General features: G+C 39.3%; 1 protein-coding gene across 1 annotated transcript in view; it reads right to left on the bottom strand.

The window, feature by feature from the left end:
- Positions 1–22,820, bottom strand: part of LOC128502996 (rho GTPase-activating protein 20-like) — a 44,562-nt gene that overhangs the window by 16,104 nt on the left and 5,638 nt on the right. The window contains exon 2 of the mRNA XM_053472996.1: positions 2,156–2,235. Coding sequence (XP_053328971.1) covers positions 2,156–2,235 — 80 coding nt within the window. The remainder of the gene's footprint in view (positions 1–2,155; positions 2,236–22,820) is intronic.

Raw genomic sequence — 22,820 nt, forward strand, 5'->3', positions numbered from 1 at the left:
TAACAAACTCTTAAGTAGAGATAAACACCCAGATGAATTATTTATAAAAGAGCAGGCAGATAAACAGAGAGAAAAATCTTTTGGCTGCTGTTGACTCTTCTCTGTTATTGTTTGAAACTGGAAATTATTTTCGGGTTTGGGAAAAAAAAAACAATTTGATTCTAATTATTTATTCTCTTTATGAGAATGGTACATCATTCCTAAGAAGATTCCTGCAGTATTAGACATCTAAGCTAAACAGTTACGAATTATATTAGGTATCCCCTTGGTCACTCATCATATAGATTTTGGGGACTATTACTGCAAGGGTATTCAACCCATTAAGGATACAGGCTATTGAATACCCAAGCAATTTCAGCATTTTCAACCAATTTTAACCTTCATTTATTTATTTTCTTCTCATTTGTTGTATCTACAGTCAGGCTAAACAATACCGTTATATCTGTTCTGGGAAATCAGAGACAAATATCTAACATGTGTATGTGAATCCTTCATCAAGCAATGATGTTTGGCAAGGCAAATTGACTGAGAGTTTGAACGAACCTTAAAGATCCCCTGGAGTGCTCTCATTAAATATACAGTTGTGTGAAAAAAGAAAGCACACCCAGTTTACATTACATTTATCGGGGGGGGGGAATCGGGGAAAAAATCCATAACAGGTCTAAAAATTAGGTAAATAAATATTATACTGTAACAATTGTATCAGTCCTCAGTAAACCACAATGACATTTGGAAATGGCAGTTTAGGGAAATAAGAAAAATCTAGAAATATATGTGACAGTATAAAAACCACATACTGTCACATATATTTCTAGATTTTTCTTATTTCCCTAAACTGCTATTTCCAAATGTCATTGTGGTTTACTGAGGACAGATACAATTGTTTTAGTATTTTTCCATATGTTGATTCCACTTGAGGTATAGGTGGTGTTTCAGTTAACCTCGTTATCTTGATCGTGAGCTGCACTGTGTTGTGTGTTTTTTTCGTGTGTCATGATTTATTCAACACAAATAAAGCCAAAATGGAGAATCCATGTGTGAAAAACTAAGTACACCCTTACTTACTGATGATCAATTTTCAAGACAAGTAGAGATTTCTTTTCAAATTATACCCATTTATAAAGACTACTTTGTGTAGAAACATTGAGGGGGTTAACTTTTTCAAACTATGATCTGTTGCTAACTCAAAACTCAATTTTGACGGTAAAATCTGTTTATCAAAAACTATAAAATATGAATTATTATTACCGGTAATAACAGAAAAGAACAGCAACATGAGAAAAAATAATTTACTTATCTGTCCCCTAAAATTCTGTCAACAAAGAAGCAGATAATTAAGATTGATGATTTTTTAAACACATGATCATTGCATGGGTGTGAAATCCCTGAACATCCTGCATCCTGTGCCACAACCATCCACAGCAACGGCATTTCACACTCCAACATTTACTCTTCTCAGCTATGTTTCTCCTTCTTCCCTTCTTTACCCTGCGGTCAACCAAATTACTCCTTCTTATAATCTTGCCCTGTAACCCCACTTCTTGTGCCATAACCGCATACCTCAGCTATAACCCACTTTTGTACTTGCACCATCCTCAGACTTAACATCTCCTTCCTGGCAGTCATGAGGAGCAGAGAGTTGTACCATCCAGGTCTGGGGATGGAAAGCACACCATGCCCATAATGCCAAATCCCAGTTTACACTTCTCTATCGAGCATGGTGCACAGGATAAGGGAGTTATTTTCTTCCTCGGCTGTTATTAATAAAATATAACAGTCCTTGGTCCTTTAGTTAAATATATAGGTGCAGGATATGTACAAGCATGATTCAACGCAAAACATCTGTCACTTCAGAAAGCTACCTACATTATCCAAAATACCTGTGCTAATGGCAGTAGATTACTAGGTGATATATTATGGAATAATTAAGTCCCCTTATATTTTGGTAAACACTATGTAATTTAGGTATTTTCAGTTTTTAAGATATTTTTTTCATATTTCCAGTATGCCCATAATCTGGAAGTCCAAGAAGTATACCATTTGTAATCTTTTGTGTTGAACTTTTATACAATTAAAAGATAAAACAATTAAAGTGCAACATCCAGTAAATGAACATGGAGTGGCCAGTAAAGTAGCACATATGTCATCTTTTTACCTGGAATGTAATTTGCTCTTGCTTAGGGCCTTGGTGATGGCAGACGTGGAACGTCTTCGTTGTACTGAGGCCTTCATCTTCTGCAGAAGAAAAAAGACAAAATATGTTTTTTGAGAATAAGTACTAATTTCCACTTTTAGCCTACTAAACAGTCATACAAGTAGAAATCTCTGTTTTGCACATAATTAGTAATATATATATTAACAATTATATTCAAAGTAATTATTTATACCGGATAGTTAAGTACTAAGTACAAGTGTGTTGCACACAAAGCCTTGTTTACTCCAATGTCTTTAACCGCTAGGGTTCATAGTCTCAAGGATGTGGAGGTCTCTGAATTAATTAGAAATGATTTGTTCTCCATATTTGTTCCACTCATCATTATATATGTATTAAAGTAGACTTGTATGGAAATAGAGAGGACCCTGTACAATGCAGTATGTCGCATATATGCATGGCTATACTTTGCGCAATATGTTTTAAATATTTTTTTAGATGTATTATCACCAGAATGCGAAACTTGATCTTCACAATATATGGTCAACATTTGCTTAGCTGCATTAGCTGGCCTTATAATGAAACGGCATATTAAACATGGATTTTTATTGTCTGTTGCTTCATGCAAATAAATATGCAGCTGTTTTCAAAATAATCAAATTCCACAACGCATCATAGTTTGTTTTGTAGACATTTTGTTTTATTCTGCAAGTAGACCATAGAGAGTGTCTGTGGCAGTTTTAGCTAGGGTTGGGCATGCTTGCAAATGTTATTACACTGAAAAGTCTTACAAAAAGTTAGGTTTTCCTGACCTTTCAAACATACCTATTCACTACAAAATAAAGCTTTATACAAATAAAGGGTTCGGCCATAGGGGGAATAAAAGGCAAACGAATGCAATTGTAGGTCGAGTGAGTCAGCAGGAGAACAGAAAACGTCAACTCTGATATACATTATGAAGGGCAAACCCCAGAGCATTTCTCCTGCAAGATCTGGTCATCTATAGCGTATTTCTTCATCAGCAAATTTTTAAAAATTAAATCTTAGTATTACCTATTCATTATGCAGACCCAACAAACAGGGGTTAGCGCTGCATAGTGCACGGTGAGTTGAAATGTTCAAGTCTAACGTGTATAGCTAATTTCCAGGATATATATATGGGCCAACATATTTTTCATTTTACCTAAGGTTAATTTGCACTTCATTATGCAACCTAAAGGCACAGAATGATATTTAAACATTCATAGGGTCTCCTCCAATATGAGCATGAACATATTTATATATAGTTCTCTATAATACAGCAGAATATTTACGGAAAACGTCCTTGTTATAAATCTCCCCTAGCAAAATGGAAGTTGATCTGAATTTGATTTGGGTCCTCGTATTAACATTGGAGAAATTACTGACACGAGAGCTAGTGATATCTGGACATACAGTAAATGTAGTAATATTAAAGAAAGACTATTTGCTTCACCAATTTTTAATGTACTGCATCTTGCGGTGCTAAATGTACTCATAACTCAATAACAGTAAAATTATATGTATCTGTTAAAAATCTGTTAAAAATAACCATATGCAAATAACCACAAAATAGTTTTATGTGGAAATGAGCCAGACTGAAATGCCCAGACATCTGTTCTTTTGCGAAGATTCCCCATCTCTAAAAATATCCGTGGTTATGGAAACAAAATGTCAGCACGTATTTTCTGTGAAATGGGTGGACGGCTGGTAACCAAATGTGTTTCTCAGTTCAACATAGCTTCCAACATTTTAAACAGCCAAAGGAGAACACTTTCTAGGTTTTAGTGTCTGTGGTTAGAAGCATGGCCAAGGGGCACTGAGATTTTTAATTGCACTATTTATGGCGAATTTCTGTAATTATGTAAAAAAAGATACATTTTATTTATTTACACAATTTAATTTGTAAACATACTATCTGCTCTTTATAGAGGCATTATTTAGAATTTTAGGATGGCATGTCGATATAATTTCCTCATTCATACCAAATATTGCTGGACATTCACGCACACTCACGTTCCTTGACAAAGGGCTCTTTAACCATTTTTTAAAAAATCTGTAGGCTTAATAACGCTACAATTTAAATGATTATTTACACATTAAACTTCAACTATGAACGATTATCAAGTCAAATGGTTATCAGCACAGTTATCAAGGTATGACATCATTTGTTAGTTCTTAGGAACTAATTCCAGGTTTCCTAAAAGGAATGGGTATCATGTATTTTTGTCATATTCAGTTTCAGAATGATTTAAAACACCTATGAATAAGACCCTAAGGTCTTGGGTGACGTGCTGTTATTTTAGCACAATTCAAACTTCAGTGATTAACATAAGAGTTTTTTGTTTTCTTAATGACTAATGATGAACAGCCAAGGTTAGTGTTACATTACATAGAGCTGCCTAAGGAATCTGTACCAGTAATGTCCCACTGTTCTACAACAAGAATAAAATTGGAACCAGAGCACAGTGAACTAATAACGGATAAAGAAAATAGATTTTCCAATAAAGTCAGTTATGCAACAACAAAAAAATGGCATATACATAAATATAGAAGCAAATATGAAAAACTAAATAATGAATGAAAATAAAGAGCCAACCATTAAGGCCCACCATAAAAGTCCTCAATAAAGTCCGTCGCTTTCAAGAAGTGATGCAAAAAGAGTGCTGCCTAAGATGTAGTCTATCGTCGGACCTTTACATGCTATAACTACAGCCTGCTTGTGGACTGTAGGTCTTTATTTATCGAGGGGGCTTTCCTTGTTGTAAAAACCCTGTCAGTGTCCATCTATATTACAGGTAGAAGGAAAACAGGCTCTCACCGTTCATAAGATACGCCAGTGTTTAACTGCAAGATTGTAAAGGGAAAGGGCTATATTTCTCTGCCATACTGTCTTGCTTACCTTACTTTGAATTGAGGTGGAGGAGTACAAAACATGACAAGTGATAGGTGCTGTCATGGTAACCCTCTAAGGCTGAGGACACATGGAGGTATGTTTGAGTTTGGGAGGGGGCACTGGTGGATTCCTGGGGAGACTCCTTACCTGCCTGCCCAGTCCCCTCTTATGTCTAAGTAACCCTATGCTCACTGGGGGGGCACAGGGTAGCTGAGAAATCCCGTCTGGTTTGCCAGAAGCAGACTTCTATGAACTAGCCAGCTATGGTGGCTCTATAAGCCAGGAAACGCTCGATCTACCTGACTGGGACCTAGCCACTCAGTCAGAGTACGGGTCTCCGTCACAGGTGCCCATCTGGAAAAGAACTCCTTGTTTATGCTCAAACAATACATAAGAATTAATTGTGGTGGAAGTCGTGACCTAATATATCCCAGGACATCTCATCCACCTTTCAGTATGTTTTGAGCCATCACTCAAGCTAGTTCTGCTAGCGAATGAAGTTATGGGTAGTACCATGATTTATTCTCTGGAGAACCTGGTAATGGTGAATCGTGGTAAGTGGCAAGCATTAGCACTTTAACAACGCTTCCCCACCATCTGTCCTACACAACATAAGGTTTCTTTTTAAAGTATATATACTCCATACAAAACCATTTGATCTTGAGGGTGGCTTTCTCCAGTGAGGCCATATTGGGTAATGGCCATTGGTCCTGAATTGTGCTTTGGTTTTAAAACTGTCAACCGGACAGCTTTGTCAACATCTCTCTTACTATGTTATGTTTCCAAGGTAATGATTTGGAGCTTACCCGCTCGACTTGGGCTCTGTGCTATAACAGTGCATTATCCATCAACAAAACTGCCAACTCCTGATCTGTATTTCTTGGCATGCACACCTCTAATATTGTTCATTTTAAATCCATTTATGGCTTAGGGTTTTCTTATTTTCACAGTAGCTGGAAGATTTCACTTAACAAACTTGCATGTGAGGTATGAAATGCATGAGGGTATATTATTTTAGGCTTCACAAAAAATATGGAAGGGGTCTCCTTAGTAGAGCTCGAGATAGAGGGATACCCTTTTTGCCACTTTTCTCAAAACTGCATCAATAAAAGTTAACTATTAAATGGAAAGAAAAGTCTCTTTAAAGAGAGAAGCCCAGCAACCTAGTTTAGAACCTCCCATGGTATAGCCTTGCTATACAAATGTGTTCTAGCCCTTTTCTAAAGCTTCCATGTTCTTTTAATCAAAATATACACTTTGATACTTCTTCCCCATTTCTTTCATGATCTTTACAAAGTAAATATCTGTACTGCTTCTTGGATATAAGGTTCTCATAACAGCATGAACATTTTAAAGAAACACTCATATATTTTCCTTTTGCTAGGGCTGTTCTTTAACATTTTCTCCATCCTCTCCCCAATCTCTGTGTTCTCTGCACAGTGTTTATGTGTGAAATTAGGCTCAATCTCTTTTAGTTTGATGGTTTGATCCCTGAACCATAACTGGGAACCTTTAGGCTCCATGTACCCGGAGTCTACCATTGCGAGATGCTGCTATGACGTCCCAGCGATGCCGGTGAGCGGTACCGCCAACATCGGTGGGAGTTACCGCCTTCATCAAAAGACACCCCCCCATTTAAGGGGGTAAATGGGCAGGGAGTGGGGTGTGTCAGGACCCAGCTGCCGTGACCAGGAGGATTCGGGTGTCGACTGAGACCTGGAGAGTTCCCAGGTATGCCCTGTATCGATCCCGGATGATAGAAATTTGTAGATAAGAAATAGTTTTACAAGCTAGGGACAGAAGAGATGGTATACAGTAACGTTTTGGTTAATAAATAATCACACTTTAATGATATAAATAGACATAATCAATATAAAGACTTCATGCCTATTGAAAATAATTAACAAAACTTTGTAGGGAGCAAGTTTCATGTTCATAGGAAGCCTCAAAAGAGGGAGAAACCAAGAAGAGTCACAAGAATTATTTCTTCAATGATCCTCAGTTGGCATGTTTTATTAGATGTTGGCAACGGATTGTGAGAGTTTTGCTATGAGCTATGCCTCTGTAGTAGTAACTACCTGTTGCCTACCCCTGGTGGTTCAACAAAGCAACCAGGCAACAGGGTCATGGGTAGCCAAGGCTTATTGATGCATGCGGTGGGCGAAAGGCCAGCCCGTGTGGTCAAATCCAACAGATGAGATACTGTAGCTCAAATTTTTGAAAAAGTTAATGCTGGTTCTGATAGAAAGGTGTCAGAACACACAATGCATCATATTTTGCTGCGTATAGGGTTGTGTAGCCACAGACCAGTCAGGGTGCCCATACTGATCCCTGCCCACTGCCGAAAGCACCTACAATGGCCACGTGAGCATAAGAACTGGACCACGGAGCAAAGGAAGAAAGTGGTCTGGTCTGATGAATCACGATTTCTTTTACATCACATGGATGGCCGGGTGCGTGTGCGTTGCTAACCTGGAGAACATATGGCACCAGGATGCATTCATGGAGGCCCCATCTCGCAACTTACAGGACTTAAAGGATCTGCTGTTAACGTCTTGGTGCTAGATACCAAAGTACACCTTCAGAGATCTGGTGGAGTCCGTGCCTCGATGGGTCAGGGCTATTTTGGCGGCAGAAGGGGGGCCTACACAATATTAGGCAGTTGGTCATAATGTTATGGCTGATACTAAGGTACATCTTGCATCCTTGTGTAGGGGTGCCTTTCTAGGCTGAGTTGCAATCTCATTCAATGCCAGATTTACATTCCAGACTTCATTAGACGCTACTGCAGCATTTCTCCAGACTCGACGAAATATTGAGCAATTTAAAAAAGGGGAAAAGAAAAAACTTTTATGCAGGCAGAAAACAGGCAGGGTATAAGCAGAAAATGAATGTGACAAACAACCAGTGATCGTCATGGATTGTGCAAGTGGGGTTAAAATGAACCCTCTTTTCTTATGCATTATCTTTAAAAAACACATTCCTAGACATAAAATTTGGCAGCTCCAAGGTATCTCAGGCTTGATTACCTATTCAAACCTTAATTGGTGTGAATGAAAAATAAAAATTGCTTAAAACACTACATTTAAATTAAAAAATCTATTAAGCTATGGAATGGGGTGCATGGAGTGTTACATAGTAGGCCTAAATGGATACTTTTTTTCTGCTCTCTAAAGACCATAACATTTTTTGTAGAATCAAAAGGACATGTCAAAAAACTTTAACACACAATAGAAAGTGGAAATAAAAAATAATTTGTACCATATGTTAGTGTAATATTATTTAATTTTTTAAGTATTAACTATACAGATGAATATACTATTTAATATTACCACCACAGTGGTTGCAATAAGTTTCAGCAATGGTAACAACCTGCACCTTATGCAGAGGTGTATTTATCTTGGGTACTAGCCTAGGCCCGACCCAGGGCAGCGACCTCAGCTGCCCCCTCCACAGTCAGCACCCTGAATTATTTAAAAAGCAGTATGTGCCTTTAAGGCATGGTGGCCCAGATATTACTACATTGTGGGCCTTTATCGTCCTCTTGGGACTGCTACACCCTAGGCCCGGATATGTCACTGTTTCAGTCAGACAATGGTACAAATAAATAAGCCTTTTAAGTAGGTAATTATAACAAAAACCAGTGACATATCCTGTCCTAGGTCGACTAGGCCGACTGACTCACTTACACCTTGGAAGACTCCATAGACTGGATTACAAGGTGCTATACATATTTAAGACACTGAGCATGGGTGTATGATGCCATAACACGGTGCTTTGTGTCTAAAAGGCACGTTTCCCTTATAATAAAATGGAGATGCCGGCTATGGAGGGGAAGCGGTAACGGTAAATACGTGGCTAACTAAAACATTCTTTAGGCATGTTATTATTACTTGCCTTCAGTCATTTACAACCTAACATGTGACAACTAAACATAGGTATTTTTATGGCTTTTTTATTCTGCACCAAAACCTTTCCCGGGTACAGAATGATTGACAAAATGTTTACATTTCCTGCAGTTATTATTTTTATCGTCTATAAATAACATGACTGTGTTTTAACATATTTTTTGACAAGTAGACGAAGCCATCGAACATATCTGATCATAATACAGATTACAATAGTTTGCTTGTTACAATGTTATCTTAAATGTTATCCTGCATGGTTCATAATTGACTTTTCTATCATTCCAGACAAAATATTAACATAGTATCACAAAAGTAGAAAGAATCTATTGTTCATCATGTTGCTTTTTTAACAAACAGCAAAGAAAGTTCAAGAATAAGCGTTCTCCAATAACCTAACATTATGAAATATTTTTTCCAGAACTTCAATGTTTTATAGTCAAAGTGTTCTGTCTGTTGCCATTTTTAGCAGAAAATATACTACATATATCAAGGCAAGTTGGATCAGCCGACCAATTTCATTAACTTTTTTGGGGCAGTTGCTCCAATTATAGCACCAAAGAGGTCTTATTTTTCCCTCGAGCGGGCCACCGATGATGCTTACATATTGTTTCTATTATCATATTGCTCCATATTTAACAGGTTATCGCACAATTACTACAGTCTTAGAAAATAATTAAGTTATATGCTTGGAAATACACAGAGCATCCAGAGCATCATCTTATATCTAGCTTTGCCTTATGCCTACCCCATGCTTGCTTAAACCCTTCACTGTATTAACATCTGCCACTTCTGCTGGAAGACTATTCCATGCATCCAGTACCCTTTCAGTAAAGTATTTCCTGATGTTACTTTTAAACCTTTGCCCCTCTAGCTTAAGACTATGTCATCTTGTTGTGGTAGTATTTCTTCTTTTAAATAAACTATCTTCCATTATCCTGTTGACTCCATTTAAGTATTGAAATGTTTCTATCATATCCCCGCTGTCATGTCTTTTTTCCAGGCTATATTTGTTAAGATCCTTTAACCTTTCCTGGAGAATGGGTCCCAGTACAGATCCCTGAGGTACGCCACTGGTAACAATGCTCCTAATATACTCCATTGACTACAACCTTCTGTCCCAATATTGGGAAATAAATTCAGAGATTGCAGTTTATTGATTAGTCTTCTCTGTGGGACAGTGTCAAGAGCCTTACTGAAATCTAGATACACAATGTCTACTGCACCACCTTGATCAATTATTTTAGTCACATAACAGCATTTTCATTTATCCTTTGTATGCAAGGTTGGATATTGATAAAATCTTTAGACATGACAGTATCTGAAATAAAGCATTAACTACAGGCTATAAAGCTACCCTACCCACACATAGCCCCAGAAAGTTAAAAGCCTACACAAATACAAAGTATTTTATGAAAGAAGAAAATCGAGTATTGCTGCTTGGGAGTCGGGAAGTGAAATTACAATAATAATTTTTTATTGCCCCACATCCTCCAAGTGGCAGCAGACCTTACAGATGTAGCAAGCCAGAAAACTAGGGTAGGTTAGAGTGCTTAACCGCTGCTTGCAAGACTTTACACCCAAAAGCATCATCCTCAGAGCTCAGGATGTTGAGCCTGTTATGTTAAGAGAACGTATGGAGAGATGACCAGGTTGCGGCCTTACTGATTGCATCTGGAGAGGCAAATGCCTTTTCAGCCCACTAGGTCACTGTGGCTCTTGTGGAATGGACAGTAATTGAAAATGAAAGAGAAAGACCTTCTAAAACCTGACAGTTTAGTCTGTGTGGGTAGTGTGGCTTTATAGCCCATAGGAGCAGGAGGTGGACCGTGCGGTTAACCCTTTTTATTTCAAATCTTGTCCTGTCCCAAAAAATGAAAATATTTTTTTCATTTGACGCAGCTTTGCAAAATTTTACAAAAAAGTTTAAATAGAAAAAAAAATAGAAAAACAATAAAAAATGGGATCCACAGGACAGTCTATAACCAAGGTAAAGTTCTAATAAATTACCCACTTCTAGTGTCTCGTGGGACACGGATTAAAATGAGTGTGTGCCCACTTTTCCCCCTCCTTCCATCCCCTATGCTGTTGAACAGAGAATGCCAACATAGATCTGAGGTTAACGACATGATCACATCACTCTTAGTACAATTAATGCTGTTTTCTGTACTCAGATGTTCAGGTCACTTTCTCCTTCTGTATTATGAAAACTTAAGACAACTACTTTAAGAATGCTTTCACAACTAAATAATTATCTAATCACCATTTAATGAGGTATTTATTATTGTTCAGATCTCCTTAGCAATATGGGCCAAGACTTCTGTAGTTTAATATGCAGCCAAAAGTTTTCCAGCCACAGTAAAAGAGAAGTTGAGCTATTGAAGAGCAGACTCAGTGGAAAATTCTATAAAGTATTTCCTTGGGCCTTGAAACTGTTCTGATTCCATTGTTCCAGTAAATAGAAAGGTCTGCACAGTGTTATTCCAACAGTGAAGACCATCCCCTGCCCCTTGGCGTGTTCATGTAAACGTTGTACTGCTTTTATCATTTTGTTGAAGAACTCCAGAGTCAGTTCTGGGTTCCTGTTGTTTGCATGGGTACAACCATGTGGCAATGTTTCTTTGGAGATGTGACGCAAAAAAGAGAGTCGCTAGCCTATTGGAAAGAAACATTTTAACCATGCAAGCAAAGATTTTCTGACTTGGTTAATCCAGTGTGACATAAGGAAATATTTTAAGGCAGTAATATAAATTGTGGGATTGCTGGTTGTGTTTGACTGCGCTGTACAAACTGTGGCCACTGTTCTTGGTTTCCAGTGATAGGTGCAGTAGATCTGTAGTTGACTGGCACAGATCAAGTCTGCCTGGTCCCTCACAGGCTTGTACATATGCCAGGAGGTCATCTTCTCCCATAGATACAGAACGCACAAAATACAGCTGACATTGGGAGTAAAAGGTACTAGTCGTATGGGTACGTTCTCAAATGCTAATGCATAAATCCTGGATCTACTTCTGTCAGCTATGGCTGGGATATACCATGATTTGCATTTCTTTATACATCATACATGGGATTGTTACCTATTAAACCAACACCAATTTAACATCAGGCAACTTCCACTGGACCTAATACCAGTGTCAACATTGTATTTTTATTGTAACACTATAATGTGCTTTCTATTGCACGTAATACATTTCAGCTTTCATGCATATAATTGTCACATTTATGTATACCATTCCCACATTTAAAAAGACTTTTGTCCCCTGGGCCTTGTGTTATTCTACTTCAATGTTGTCGAACTCTAGGCCTCAAGGGATACAAAGAGACAAGCCTTTAGGTAAATCCTTGCTTGAAACACAAGTGATTTAATAAGTTCCACCATTTTGAGTGCCATGCAATAAGTAGTGCTCATGCAGCGATATCCAGAAAATCTCACCGGGGTGTGACTCTCGAGTCCTGGAGTGTGACACCCAAGTTCTATTTTGTTTCGAGTATGAGTGAAGCTCCAAAAAAACGATAGTGTTTTGTAAAAGGATTATCATAAAAGCTAAAGGCAAATTAGAGATGTTGCTTCTGTGGGATCTGACATGGGGCCATCCATATTCAGCAAGGACTTTGCTGCTTTTCTTTATTTATAACACTTAAAATGCTATTTTATTTTCAATGGCTATACACAATACAATAATGGTTGAGGCTTTAGTGTGACTTCTTCTTTCTAGGACAGTTGGGTATGAATGTGGATGACAACCCTGCTGACCACTTCTGCCTTTTTGTGTTTTACATGCTGTTGTACACTGTGTGCTATAATGTTTGAGTTTGTAGCCACTGTTTGGGGAACTAGGCAGATTTATTTTTAATGGACAACTTGCTCTGGGTAAATAGTACTTTGGTACTCTTTGACTCAATATAATTTTACTGCCTACACTCTGACTGCATACTTTAAGTGCAGTATCAACAACAGTAATAGGAATTACAACAAGGTTTGCAATTGTGCATCACACATGAAGCACATTGTTTACTTGAATTAAACTTACTGTTTATGTTTTGGAGTTTAGCATCACACATAACTGAATAGAAAGTCTGTAGATACACCAAATAAAGGAAGAAGCCTTCTATGCAGCTAGAAACCATTTAGCTACTGGGAAAATTGCAAGAAAAGGTGTTGGTGCCCTAAATGTGTTTAACCTATATGCCTGCCATGTTGGGTTCTGTGTTGACAGCAAGTGGTTATAGTCTGTGGTTCCAGATTCCGGATTTTCTGGTTTACGTGTTGCTAATTATTCTGCTATCTACACTTATAGTCTATTGTTTAGAATGAAGGAAAAAAGAATTAACTAACGTGTAAGAAAACTAAAATGATGCAGGTTTGTCAATAGAGAAACACAACTGAAATAGATAGAAAGGTAATAACAACAATAAAAAGAAGAATATTCTATTCTGGTCCTAGCCACAAAAACATTTCTGAAACAAAGTAATCCTAAACTATTTATGAACATCAACCATCAAGAAACTCAGTTGCATAGTCTGTCCAGACATTTAAAGAACATGTTAATATATATGCATCTCACAATAGCTCTTAGGAAATGACATCATAATGAACTTTGTTTACTCAGACACTGTATTACTTGCTGAATCCTTAAGAAGCATATATGTCAATTTTTGCCTCTAGGGGGTTTCTTTGTGCTCCATATAACTCAGATAGTAAATCATAAAAAGCCTTACAGCGATTACAATGAAGTAATACAAAAGGGTGTGAATTACACACTTTGTAACTGTAGAACTTCTAAAAAGCCTATATGTTGTGAACACAAATTCCGCAGGCACCTTTGTCACATTATAGAAATATACACCAGTCTAATTTTTATATAGAAAAAACAAACAGCAAAAAAAATTATTAACTCTAATATATTTCTTTTTATCTCATTGCTGAGTCTCACCGCAAAAGTTTTTATAACAAACTTGTAAATTTGTACGCAACATAAGATGTATAACAATTAAGCTCCATCCAAGGAATCTACCACATCATATATCTTCTAGTTCTGAGAAATCAGTCACATACAAAGCACCATATGTGAGGGTTCAGCATGTTCATGAGTGTTGATATGTTTCGATCTGGGCTTTAGCGTCATAGAGCTACATTAAAACGAAGTGTAACATGGCAGCTGAATATAGCTTTGGTCAGAGAACTGACAAAAATCTGACTGGTGCGCCATTTTTACCTAAATATCAGGCAGGTGCATAATTCTATATAATTCAAAAAGGTGTCTACAGTACAACCAAGTAAAATCCTTTGAGTTGCTTCAACACTTCAAAGCAGGTTATTTTTAAGTGCGGGTACAGAGTGAGTTCATGATTTCATTTAGACCTTAGCTCTCTTTGATGAATATGCTTCTTGAATAACTCTTGAAAATACCCAAGCTACTTTGCTCTTAAAAAACAGTCCTTCTACTGCGCATAAAATTGCAACAATAGCGGAAAGTCTGCAACTTAAAATAAAACTAAACATATAGGCAGTATGGTTCTCTAAAATAAACTGTATTCTTTATTGATGCATTTTTCATTTAGTCATGACTCATGGGTTACCTCACCAAGTGTAGCTAAGAACTGTTCAATGTGTGAGATCCATGCATCAGATGGGGAGTTCAGAGCACAAATAGTTATCTGATGTCTATCTCGTGTTGTTTTATTTTTAATCTTTTTCTTCGATTCACACCAGCCAAATAAAATAATGCAAAACTAAGATTTCCCTAGTCTTATTCTGTATTTCCAGATTGCAACACAGGGAGAAATAACATTATAACAGCTGGAACCTGGCTCTAGATTCTGGCTCTTAGTCAGAAGTGTCAGGTTGGCTATAAAAAAAAAAAGAAAAGAAAAGGAAACTGAGATTAAAGCTAACCACATCAATTTTTTTCCAGATAATAGTGCAGACCAGGCTGAAGGCACCAAAATCCTCTAAATATCACATTTTATTATGTAATGATCTACAAACATTATCATCTGAATTATGTATCAGTATCCTCCCGTAATCTCGGCCTGTTGACGTTGCCATATGTCCAACTTGTTATCACTAAATATATCTACCCAAATTTCCATTTTTAAGGAGAGGGTATGAATAACAGTTTCTGCATTACAATAGTTTTGCCAGATGTTCTAAATACCTTTTTCAGGGTTTTTTTGTGTGAAAGATGGTTGGTTGATAAGTGACTCTTATATACACTTCTTATGGCAGTGGTTCAGGTGTCATCGCTGGTTGCAAAACACCTTTTATACGTCAGTAGCAAATCATGATAAATATGAAGTCTAAAGTCTGGCTTATAATCACATATTTCGGGAATAGGCCTGTGCAACTGGTAATCAGTGCTAGAAGACTGTGATTTCACTTAACGCTTTAATACACCTTGGCTGTGGTTTCAGCTTGCTTATCTCTAAGGATAGTGTTTACAGTTAGGGAGTACAATTGCCAGCAGCTTGGCACAATAAGCAGTCTCCTGAATAAATACAGCTTCCAGCATCTGGGTTTCATTAGTGCGAGCTGCTGATGGCTTTACCTCTTATGAACATCAGCTTGTGGAAGCTATTCAGCCACTCCGCATTCCTGACAGTGCTTGGAAACTGGAACCTCATTACTTACGTAGCTCGGTGGCATACGACTTATAGGTTTATTTTAAAGAAAATTCTGACGGGAAACCATTTCGGAAAAAACCTTTAACTAAGTTATCTGATGCAAAAACCTGGATTTATTGTCCCTTTTCTTGGCCCTAATGATTTTTGTTTCAGTGCAGGAGGGATTTTTTACATTTTCTTCTATCATTGAGAATTGCCCCATGATGCATAGCGTAATTGGGGCTGGATTTGTGCTGCACCTCTAGCTACAAATTTGAGCCACCACATATTAAGAAAAAATTAGTAGTCTAATAACAGCAGCCATATAGTCCAGTTATATAGTGACCCAGCAGACAAATGTAGACACATGGGTGTGTATAAATTGAAGTAGGAAAAGCCCAAGAAAGAAAAAAAACCTCTGCCACTGCCTCATTTATCTTTTTAAGTTTAGATTATACCTCTGGTTGGGACAATGCAGAAAAAGGTGCAGTAGCGTACCTAGCGGGGGGCGGGGGGGGCGGTCCGCACCGGGTGCCGCTCATCAGGGGGTGCCAATTTGCTGGCACCCGGCACCCCTCCAGAGACGGACAGTAATGTCCGCCGCTGGAGGAGCAGGCTCGCAAGGGAGCAGTATCGGAGGTCTTTAACAGACCTCCGGCTCCCTTGAGTGATCACTGAAGGGAGCCGCAGGTCTGTTAAAGACCTCTGATACCGCTCCCTTTCGATCCGCGCGGCACAGCACTGAAGCCGCGCCCACCGCTGTCCGTGCCCTCTGACCCGGAAGAAGACAGAGAAGACAGAAGAACTGAAGAAGAGGAGCGAAGAAGAGGAAAAGAAGCTGAAAGAAGAAAGGAAAGGTAGGAAAGCATTAAGTGAGAGTGGATTGGTATGTGTGTGGATTAGTATATATGTGTGGATTGGTGTATATGTGTGGATTGGTATATATGTGTGGATTGGTATATATGTGTGGATTGGTGTATATGTGTGGCAGTAGCGTACCTAGCGGGGGGCGGGGGGGGCGGTCCGCACCGGGTGCCGCTCATCAGGGGGTGCCAATTTGCTGGCACCCGGCACCCCTCCAGAGACGGACAGTAATGTCCGCCGCTGGAGGAGCAGGCTCGCAAGGGAGCAGTATCGGAGGTCTTTAACAGACCTCCGGCTCCCTTGAGTGATCACTGAAGGGAGCCGCAGGTCTGTTAAAGACCTCTGATACCGCTCCCTTTCGATCCGCGCGGCACAGCACTGAAGCCGCGCCCACCGCTGTCCGTGCCCTCTGACCCGGAAGAAGACAGAGAAGACAGAAGAACTGAAGAAGAGGAGCGAAGAAGAGGAAAAGAAGCTGAAAGAAGAAAGGAAAGGTAGGAAAGCATTAAGTGAGAGTGGATTGGTATGTGTGTGGATTAGTATATATGTGTGGATTGGTGTATATGTGTGGATTGGTATATATGTGTGGATTGGTATATATGTGTGGATTGGTGTATATGTGTGGTTTGGTGTATATGTGTGGATTGGTGTATATGTGTGGATGGGTATATGTGTGGATTGGTGTATATGTGTGGATTGGTATGTGTGGATTGGTATATATGTGTGGATTGGTATATGTGTGGATTGGTATGTGTGGATTAGTATATGTGTGTGGATTGGTGTATGTGTGTGGATTGGTGTATGTGTGTGGATTGGTGTATGTGTGTGGATTGGTATATATGTGTGGATTGGTATATATGTGTGGATTGGTATATATGTGTGGATTGGTATGTGTGCGGATTGGTATGTGTGTGGATTGGTATATATGTGTGGATTGGTGTATGTGTGGATTGGTATATATGTGTGGATTGGTGTATGTGTGGATTGGTGTATGTGTGTGGATTGGTATATGTGTGGATTGGTATATATGTGTGGATTGGTATGTGTGGATTGGTATGTGTGTGGATTGGTATGTGTGTGGATTGGTATGTGTGTGGATTGGTATGTGTGTGGATTGGTATATGTGCGGATTGGTATGTGTGTGGATGGGTATGTGTGTGGATGGGTATGTGTGTGGATGGGTATGTGTGTGGATGGGTATGTGTGTGGATGGGTATGTGTGTGGATGGGTATGTCTGTGGATTGATATATGTGTGGATTGATATATGTGTGGATTGATATGCGTGTGGATTGGTGTGCGTGTGGATTGGTGTGCGTGTGGATTGGTGTGCGTGTGGATTGGTATACGTGTGGATTGGTATTGGTATATGTGTGGTTTGGTATGTGTGTGGATTAGTGTGTTTGTGGATTGGTATGTGTGTGGATTGGTATACGTGTGGATTGGTATTGGTATGTGTGGATTGGTATGTGTGGATTGGTAAGTGTGGGAGAGTGATGGGTGTTATGCTGTACCATTTCCAATGAATTTTTCATTATATAATTATGCTCTAAAGTACATCATAACTCCCATCACTCTATACTGTTCCATACAGTGGCAGAGCTGGGAGACAGAGGCCTTGCACCCCCACTGCAGGACTCCTGAAAGGTAAGTGAACTTCAAAGAGGGAGAGGGTAGATAGTTAGGAGGGGGTAGATAGGGAGAATGGGTGAGATGGGGGATAGGGGGTAGATAGGGCAGAAGGGAGTGAGAAGGGGTAGATAGGGCAATCATACTCCTATCATGCCAAGTCTGCGAGTATATCCTGGAATCTGGGTATGCCCGGGCATGATAAGAATGTGATTGCTGTTAACAATCATATATATATATATATATATATATATATATATATATATATATATAATATACAAACCAAAGGGAGCGGCTGCACACTCAGAAATATTGTTAATATAAACAGGCTTTTATTTGCCCGGGTGCTCCAAAAATAGCCAGATATATGTTACCAAAGAAAAAATGGGCACTCACGGGTCTTTGCCTTGAGAAAGGACCGTAGGTGGTCCGAAACATTGGCCGTGCTGATTGAAGTAAACTACTGCAAAGACCCGTGAGTGCCCATTTTTTCTTTGGTTACGTATATATATATTTAATTGTTTTGTCCTATTTTGGTGTGTTACTTACTTTAAATAAAAGTGTTAGATTTTTTTTATGGTGTGGGGGGGTCATATTCGGTTTCGGCTAGGTAAATGCTGCATTTTCGGTTTCAGTCCAGAATTCGTTTCGGGCATCCCTAAGCCAGACAATGAAGTGGTAGGCCTACACCACATCAATGTTTGGCTTAGTATATAGTGATAGGAGTTATGCTGCACTATTACCAATGTCTGGCTCAATGTATAGTGATAGGGATTACGCTGTACCACTGTCAATGTGTGCCTCAGTATATAGTGATAGGCGTTATGCTCTACCACCTTCAATGTCTGCCTCAGTATATAATAATAACAGTAATGCTGTACCACCTTCAGTGTCTGCACCAGTATATAACAAAGCTATATAACGAAGCTATGCAGTTTTAAAGTGTGTGCGTGGGGGGTGCCACATACAGGATCCGCCCCAGGTGCCAAATACTCTAGGTACGCCCCTGATGTGTGGTTTGGTGTATATGTGTGGATTGGTGTATATGTGTGGATGGGTATATGTGTGGATTGGTGTATATGTGTGGATTGGTATGTGTGGATTGGTATATATGTGTGGATTGGTATATGTGTGGATTGGTATGTGTGGATTAGTATATGTGTGTGGATTGGTGTATGTGTGTGGATTGGTGTATGTGTGTGGATTGGTGTATGTGTGTGGATTGGTATATATGTGTGGATTGGTATATATGTGTGGATTGGTATATATGTGTGGATTGGTATGTGTGCGGATTGGTATGTGTGTGGATTGGTATATATGTGTGGATTGGTGTATGTGTGGATTGGTATATATGTGTGGATTGGTGTATGTGTGGATTGGTGTATGTGTGTGGATTGGTATATGTGTGGATTGGTATATATGTGTGGATTGGTATGTGTGGATTGGTATGTGTGTGGATTGGTATGTGTGTGGATTGGTATGTGTGTGGATTGGTATGTGTGTGGATTGGTATATGTGCGGATTGGTATGTGTGTGGATGGGTATGTGTGTGGATGGGTATGTGTGTGGATGGGTATGTGTGTGGATGGGTATGTCTGTGGATTGATATATGTGTGGATTGATATATGTGTGGATTGATATGCGTGTGGATTGGTGTGCGTGTGGATTGGTGTGCGTGTGGATTGGTGTGCGTGTGGATTGGTATACGTGTGGATTGGTATTGGTATATGTGTGGTTTGGTATGTGTGTGGATTAGTGTGTTTGTGGATTGGTATGTGTGTGGATTGGTATACGTGTGGATTGGTATTGGTATGTGTGGATTGGTATGTGTGGATTGGTAAGTGTGGGAGAGTGATGGGTGTTATGCTGTACCATTTCCAATGAATTTTTCATTATATAATTATGCTCTAAAGTACATCATAACTCCCATCACTCTATACTGTTCCATACAGTGGCAGAGCTGGGAGACAGAGGCCTTGCACCCCCACTGCAGGACTCCTGAAAGGTAAGTGAACTTCAAAGAGGGAGAGGGTAGATAGTTAGGAGGGGGTAGATAGGGAGAATGGGTGAGATGGGGGATAGGGGGTAGATAGGGCAGAAGGGAGTGAGAAGGGGTAGATAGGGCAATCATACTCCTATCATGCCAAGTCTGCGAGTATATCCTGGAATCTGGGTATGCCCGGGCATGATAAGAATGTGATTGCTGTTAACAATCATATATATATATATATATATATATATATATATATATATATATATATAATATACAAACCAAAGGGAGCGGCTGCACACTCAGAAATATTGTTAATATAAACAGGCTTTTATTTGCCCGGGTGCTCCAAAAATAGCCAGATATATGTTACCAAAGAAAAAATGGGCACTCACGGGTCTTTGCCTTGAGAAAGGACCGTAGGTGGTCCGAAACATTGGCCGTGCTGATTGAAGTAAACTACTGCAAAGACCCGTGAGTGCCCATTTTTTCTTTGGTTACGTATATATATATTTAATTGTTTTGTCCTATTTTGGTGTGTTACTTACTTTAAATAAAAGTGTTAGATTTTTTTTATGGTGTGGGGGGGTCATATTCGGTTTCGGCTAGGTAAATGCTGCATTTTCGGTTTCAGTCCAGAATTCGTTTCGGGCATCCCTAAGCCAGACAATGAAGTGGTAGGCCTACACCACATCAATGTTTGGCTTAGTATATAGTGATAGGAGTTATGCTGCACTATTACCAATGTCTGGCTCAATGTATAGTGATAGGGATTACGCTGTACCACTGTCAATGTGTGCCTCAGTATATAGTGATAGGCGTTATGCTCTACCACCTTCAATGTCTGCCTCAGTATATAATAATAACAGTAATGCTGTACCACCTTCAGTGTCTGCACCAGTATATAACAAAGCTATATAACGAAGCTATGCAGTTTTAAAGTGTGTGCGTGGGGGGTGCCACATACAGGATCCGCCCCAGGTGCCAAATACTCTAGGTACGCCCCTGAAAAGGTGTAAAGTTATATAAGTTTCAGGACCACAGAGGTCTCTTCTTGTGACTGCTGAAAAATAGTCACACTAGCCCCTGCATTCTGCATGCATTTAATAAGTGAAAAAATGCATACATCTGGTGACCTTCCACAAAGCTAGCGATAGAGCAGATTTAGATATTATCCTCATTGCTTTATGTGGGATTTATCCTAATCATGTTGTATTTGTAACAGGTGCAGGGGATACATTAACATTTAAAAATATATATACAGGACATCTGGATCTCCGTGTATCGTTCTTACTAGCACCTGGAAAGGAAATGAGCAAACAAAGATGATTTTGATTGAGCAACATATGTGAACAATTTATATTTGTATTATTTCAGCAGCTGGTTTTCTATGAATAAGAAAATAGGAAAAAGCCATGATAACATGTGCAAAAGGTGAGATAACATTACCCTTAATACACCAGGCAGTGAGCAGTAAGTTAGTTGAGTGGCAATTCGGGTAGCATTTAAATCAAGTAAACCACTGCTCTCTTATGTACCCAGTGGCTGTCTGTTGCGATTTATGAATCAGAGGGCCATACTATCTACACTTACACCAATCAGCCATAACACTATGACCACCTTCCTAATATTGTGTAGGTCCCTTTTTGCTGCCAAAACTGCCCTGACCCATCTAGGTATGGACTCCACTAGACTTCTGAAGGTGTGCTGCGGTATCTGGTACCAAGACGTTAGAAGCAGATCCTTTAAGTCCTGTAAGTTGCGAAATGGGGGCTCCATGGCTGCATCCTGATGCCATGTTTTCTCCAGGTAAGCAATGCACACAGAACGGGCCATCCACGTGATATAAAATAAAATATTATTCATCAGACCAGGCCACCTTCTTCTATTTCTCTGTGGTCCAGTTCTTATGTTCATGTGCCCATTTTAAGTGCTTTTGGTAGAGGGCAGGGGTCAGCATAAGCACCCTAACTGGTCTGTGGCTATGCAGCCACATACGCAACAAACTGTGATGCACTGTGTGTTCTGACCCCTTTCCATCAGAACCAGCATTACGTTTTTTCAGCAATTTGAGCTACCGTAGCTTGTCTGTTGGATTTGACCACACGGCCCAGCCTTTGCCCCCCACGTGCATCAGTGAGCCTTGGCCACCCATGACTCTGTCGCCTGTTCACTGCTTTTCCTTCCTTGGACCACTACTGACCACTGCAGACCAGGACATCCCACACGAGCAGCAGTTTTGGAAATGCTCTGGCCCAGTCGTCTAGCCATCACAATTTGGCACTTGACAAAGTCCCTCAGATATTTACAATTGCCCATTTTTCTTGCTTCTAAAACATCAACTTTGAGGACAAGATGTTTACTTGCTGCCTAATATATCCCACCCACTTACAGGTGCCATGATAACAAGATTATCAGTGTGACTGTTCTTTTAATTATGCACTGTAAAGAGCCACCCAAATAATTTCACTGGTTTACCATAACCCTTCCTTCAAAAGACAGTCACTTCAATGAGTCCTTCATAATGCTTAGCAAAGTTGTTGATATGAAATATTGCACTGGAATCCAAAGATTAGTGAATATATTCTATAGGTTTATCAACTCAAGGTTGGAAAAAAACCATTAGACTTAAACCAAGTCAAACAACCACCAATCAGAACAGGGCCATCTTCTCCCACTATGTCGTACTGTGTGTCAATATTATTGTCAGACTGAATCTTGTCAGTTTTAATGTTATTGTTAATTTTCACAGTCCTTCTTTCACT

This window comes from Spea bombifrons, chromosome 8, assembly GCF_027358695.1.
Source record: "Spea bombifrons isolate aSpeBom1 chromosome 8, aSpeBom1.2.pri, whole genome shotgun sequence".
NCBI classification, from domain to species: Eukaryota; Metazoa; Chordata; class Amphibia; order Anura; family Pelobatidae; genus Spea; species Spea bombifrons.